This window comes from Aptenodytes forsteri, unplaced genomic scaffold (genome assembly GCF_000699145.1).
Source record: "Aptenodytes forsteri isolate BGI_AS27 unplaced genomic scaffold, ASM69914v1 Scaffold243, whole genome shotgun sequence".
Taxonomy (NCBI): domain Eukaryota; kingdom Metazoa; phylum Chordata; class Aves; order Sphenisciformes; family Spheniscidae; genus Aptenodytes; species Aptenodytes forsteri.
The window spans coordinates 500,720-506,554 of NW_008795314.1; the positions used below are offsets into that span (position 1 = coordinate 500,720).

Genomic DNA, 5,835 nt, shown 5'->3' on the forward strand with positions numbered 1-5,835 from the left:
GGGTGCGCGCGTCGTCGTCGTCGTCGTCGTCCCGGCGTGGGTCACTGCGGTGGAGAGGTACTCCGGCTGCGCTGGGCTCCGGGGAGTGCTCGTTTGGCCGTGGGGCGCCAGGGAGAAAGTCTGAGTCATGACCCCGCAAATTTCAGGGGAAAAACGTGTCATTCCAGCTGGGGAGGAGTGTTGGGATCTCCTCTGCGGCCTGCTGTGGGGCGGAGGAACCACCTCCCTCTGCTACAGTGGAGGAGGAGAGGTTCCGTCCCGCCTCTCTGCCCAGAGAGGTGGTGGATGCCCCATCCCTGGCAACATTCAAGGGGTGGTGAGAAAATACGTTTCTGTTTGCATGTTTTCTCCTTTTCTTGCAGCAACGCCCCTTGAAAGCACGACTTTGGCAGGCTAGTGGTCATCTTATATTGGACAATTCGAGGTTGCCTTCTCTTATGGCAAGCAGGGGAGTGCACTTGCAAGTGGGGGGATGGATTATGAAGCCAGCTGCTGGCATGAGCGGGGCTGGGCTGCAGCTGGCAGTGGACTGTGATGTAAAAGGGCTGGGAGCGTTGAGGAGTGTGTGTGGCAGAGGTGTAGGGTGGCAGAGGGAGGGAAAGTAAAGTCGCGGTAGGTTTCTAGGCAAAGAGTCTCTGAGTACCCTTCCAGTTGTTTCACGTGCCGTCCTGCATGGAGGAATTTTTCTGTGTCCTGAAAGTGAATGAAATGCATAAGCCTGCATCTTGGAGATACTTGCTTCCTGCCAGTAATGCTACTGAGATGCAGGGTTTTCTGGATCATTCTGCCTGGGTGGTGGTGCAGACCCAACCATGTGGGCAGTGATCCCTGTGTTGCGTGCCAAGGCCTAAGCTACAGCTGCCTGTCGAGCAGGAGCTGCAGCATGCTCCTCAGAGGTAAGAAGTAGGATCTGAGCAGGAGGACTAGGCTACATGGGAACACATATACCCATGTTTTTCTGTGGAGGGTGGTTGTTAAGAGCCTGCAGTGTAAGTGCACAGGGAAGGGTGAGTCAGAGAATGCCTGCGTTAGGAAGCTGATGGGACCATCTCACCCCTCTTCAGATGGGTGGCATGTGTAGTGTACTCCTCCCTGCACTATCAAGGTTTGAATCCTGCTGCGTAGAGAGGGATCAAATATCAGCAAAACGTTTTATGTGTCAGGATGTGGTATCACAGTTTTCTATGGAAAATGGGTGTGAGTATGTGTTGATTTTGCATGGGAAGTGCTTGTAGAGCACTGCAGACTCAAAACTGGAAGGGATCTTTGTACTGAACATTGGGAGGCTTTGGCTGTTTTTCTCCCTGTCACGCATGTGATCCCTGTGATTTGGCCTGCAGCAGTGCTGAGATAATCATGGTTCCCTGTAATCTCCCATGCTGAGAGGAAGAGCTATGGTGTGGTATATGTGCTAGAATGGAGAAAGTAAGAGTAGTGTTCTCCTTGGTGTATTTATTAGGGAGTGCACAGTGTAGCCTTGGAGTTGGGGGTGTCCCGATGGGCTGGGCAGAACTAGTAGCAGAAGTACACAAGAGCAGCTCAAACGAGGGCAGGCAGCCAGAGACAGGGGAGGAAGCAGTGTTCTATTAATTGGGGTGTTGGACCACGTGTACAGATTGAGATGTGGATTGTGTAGGTCATATTGAGTTACTTAAGGCAATGAAGGTTTAGGGCACAGTGGCAGAGGCAGTGGGTTCTGCTTGTGTTCATAAGAGGGCAAGCTTTGTTGATTTCTCCTTAGGCACATAACCTTGTACATGTGGGGGAAGCTGCAGTGCTGGTATGGAAATGGAAACATTTTTGTTCTACGGTCTTGGCCTTTGCAGTAGGGGGCAGGCTGAACATAGGACCAGAACTGTTGATCACAGCTGAGTAAGAGAGTTTCCATGCCCTTGATTTTCACGAAAAAGTGTAGATGTGGGTATACAGAGGGAACAGTGTGGTGTCTTGCAATGTCGTCTACCAAAGGCTGGCTACGGGTCAGCATTCCCCCTTTCCATTGGTAGTTTGCAAATCATGGGTTATTACTCACGGCTCCGGCAAGGATATTGCAGAGCTACCTGTCACTCAAGCTTTCTGATCAGGACCGGAGTCACTTGCCTTCTCCCCTCTGGTCTTGCCTCGTGATGACCGCTAAAGGTCTGAGCATAGTCGCTTGTAGTTCTTTATGGCAGTGCATGGCCGTTATGTGGTTTGCTAAATGTCTATAACTAACACAGTTAATAAACCTAATTATTACTATAGAGCATAGAACCAAGTGAGAAATTTCTGCAGTTGCTGAAAATGTCTCCAAGTCTGACAGAATGAGAGACGTATGCACAGTACCTATAACTGAAGGCTAGCAGTCGCTGCTGAGCAATGTTCTTCTGGCAGGCCATGTATCTCAGCTCCTCAGTCTTGCCTCAGAGTCTCCATTGTGGCATTATAACTTTGTCAGCCATTGCTTATCAATGCAGTTGTGGTAACATCTGTCGTTCTTCAAAAACATACAGTAAAATTCAATGTCTACAGAAAAGCATGAAATAACAAAGTTACTATATAAGCACATGAGGATATCTAATGCACACATGGATATGCTGCCATAAGAAATTAAAATCTCTGAACTCTGTTTTAAGTTGGGATTGATTAGCAGGAGTCTTTATTTCATATGAGACTTTAATCTTTCTTCTAGGTATCTGGCTTCCTGTTTCCCCAGTTACAACACCCAGGTAATTAAAAGGGGGTTGCAGTAATTGTGACTTATTCAAGTTGATCTCTTACTTTTAAAACTTCTCTCACGCATCTTCTGTAGCTCCAGTCACTGGAATATCATCTACACGAGGTAGTAACTTGGTTTCTTGTAGCTCTTAATGTCTTGTAGCTCTTGTGGCTCTTAGTATCACACACACAGACATATATATATATAAAAAAAAAATGTATATGTACACACGTATATTCCATATGGAGATGTTACAATATATGTCAGTGGTCTATTAAGCATGATCACTGTTAAAATATTATTAATAATACATCAAGCCTCATCAATAGAAATAGGGTTTCTCTTGTTTGAAGATGAAGGTGCTTTTAAACTGGATCCATTTTCTTTTATTTCTTCCATTTGGGTATATTTTCCTCTTGCTTTTAACTTCAGTCATGGCAACTAATGTAAAAAAGCCTGCCCCAACACCCAGAAACTACCCATATCCCTGCCTGCAGGCCCCAGATGACTCTAGATGTCTCCAACCTCCTTCTGCCACCTGGTTCTGGCCTTCTGGCACTCGCGGGGACATCTGTGCACCCTCAGTCCCATGCCACAGGGGAATGGGATGTATGCCCCAATACTGCTCGGCCAGAGGCATGGAGCCCTCAAGGGGGTCCAAACTAGAAGAAACAGTTTCTGTTCAAGTAATAGATGAATGTAGCTTTGCATAATGTGAAGAGAAGTGGTTCCATCAACCACAGTTAAAGCTTTGGAAAAGTACTCTGAAAATAGGTTAAATTAATGGACTCAACATTTGAAGAGACAACAACTTGAAGAGACGCAGCTTGACCTGATTTGTTGATTTTAGTGATATTTTAAAGAAGCACGTAAGTGTAGAAGGAGCCTAGGAGCATTAGGAAGAAAGGAAAGAGCAAGGAAGGTTTGAAACAGAGGAAAAGCTAAGTGCCGTGACTACTGAAGTTGGTAAAGTTGGAGAGAATTTGGGGTTATGCTGAGCCTTGGCCTCATTGGTGAAGAAAGAACCCGTGTGCTAGGCACGTGGGGGGTGAGTGTAGCTGGAGTGTGGCGAGGTGTGGGCTGGGCTGTCTGGTCTGGGGCACACAGGGAGGGAGGGGAAAGGCAGGAGGATCTGAAGGAATATAGGGTGCAGGATTTTCCTCTCCAATGGCTTCTCAGGCATGGAGGGTCACTCACGAGGTCCCCAGTGGCTCCTCCTGGAACTCTGACATCCACACAAGGCACCCAAGGCACTGGCATTTGCACGAAAGCAGCACCGCTCTATGAAGGGACTGCCACACTGACATGCTGCCAGCAAAAGCCCTCTGCCCAAAGGCTCTGCAGACGTCCCTCAAACCAGCCCCCAACTCCCTTACAGCTGCTAAACCCTGCCCCAAACCCACCATCAACCCACAAAGTCCCAGGACTTCAAAACACCCCCAGGCCTGGACCAAAAGCCCCAAACCCCGCCCCAAGACCACCAATGATTCCAACACTGTCCTGAGCCCCATCCCAGAACCCCAGTGCCCCCAAACCCACCCCCCCAAACCATGCCCTGATACCACCCCCAAACTATACCGCATCATCCCTACTTGCAGGCTCCCCCTCAATCCTGGATGTCTCTTACCCCCCTCTGCCTCAGCCCTGACCTCCTGGTGCCCCGTGGAGAATTGTGTGCCATTGGTCCCACACCGCAGGGAAACAGGGTAGATGGCCCCATGCCGCTGGGATGCGGACACAGACCGTCAAAGACCCGGCAGGGGACGGATGCTCCTGAGGCACCGCGCCCTGCACTCCCTGTTCCCATCCCAGGAAGACAAGCACAAGCTAGCCCTTGGCTGCACTTTATTCTCAGTTAATGCAGCTGTCGTTAGATTCATTAGGGAACACAGTAAGGACCCAGCCAGGCAGCCTCCCCACGCCTGGGGACCCCGAGGTGCTCTGGTCATCTCAGTGGAGCTGTTCTGGAGGCCTGCCGTGGGCTTGCAGGATGCTGTGGTCTTTCTGGGACTTGATCGAAGTCTCTGGGACATTCGGGATGGCCGCTGGGGCTTTTCCTCCTCACCTATGGGCTCTGTTCATAGTGTGTGTGGGGGGCATTTGGGGGTCTGCAGGGCTGTCCCCGTCATGTTACTACCGTGTTTCAGGTGGTGCAGGGGTCTTCTCGGGTCTCTGCAGCTTTGGGGCATGGGTCTTAGCAGTATCGTGGCATCCCTTTCCCGTTTTTTGGGGTGTAGTTTGGCCATGCCCAGAGCTGTTCCCCTCTTTTGGGAGAGTTATATCAGGGTCTTTGTTTCCCTTCCCCCAGTTTCATTTGATTGCTGTGTACTCTGTTTAGTATCCCCTTCAAACAAATTTTAAATACGGAGGGGTTTTCCTCCTGAGTGGTGGAAGGAAAGACAGGGCTACAATACAAAGTGATAAACACAAGAGATTACACATGCACTTTCAAGCTATGGTCTTTGCTAAAACACTGTCCAGAACTCTAGGGAGAAATAAATGTTCAGTTGCTGCCCAGTGAGTTTTAACTGCCACTCTCTGAACACAGACTGAATAAAAGGGGGAATTACAGGGAGATGGTGTCATAACCCGCGCTGCAAAAAGAAAAAGGCTCGTCTGTCTGTCAGCTGTCTGCACATCTGCGTGAGCAGCGAGACCGGTGTCCACAGGGCGGTACCGCAGCCGGTCTCCCTCTCTGCTGCCTCCGTGGCTTCACACCTCGGTGAGGGGCCGAGGGCGTTCGCCCCTGTCCGTAGGTCTCCGGGCCTCGCCAGTGCGGCTGCCCCGGCTCCCTTCTGCCCTCCGTCTGCATCGAGGTGCTGCCGCCCGCCCACCACACGTGCGCACTGGAAGACGCTGTACCAGATATGCGTATGTGAAAAGGGAAAGGTGTAGCGCCTGCTTTTTAGATTAATTGCTGTGGCTGAAGTCGATTACGGCCTGCCGCGTGGCCCCTCTGGTGTGCACCAAGGCTCTGCCCGCGCTCCGGAGCCCCCCCCGAGACCCTCAGCTCACATTTCGAATTGCCCCCAAACCCTCCGCGTGCCTTTCTGTGCGCCCCTGGGCCCTGTGTTTGTCTTGCAGCGTGCCACAAAGTTTCCTGTTTAGCTTTCTTCCCTGTCCCTGAATTTTCCGGG

General features: G+C 50.5%; 1 protein-coding gene across 1 annotated transcript in view; it reads left to right on the top strand.

Annotated features, from left to right (window-relative positions):
* Nucleotides 1–5,835, top strand: part of MYO15B (myosin XVB) — a 43,789-nt gene that overhangs the window by 543 nt on the left and 37,411 nt on the right. The window contains 1 exon segment of the mRNA XM_019472105.1: nt 363–536. Coding sequence (XP_019327650.1) covers nt 363–536 — 174 coding nt within the window.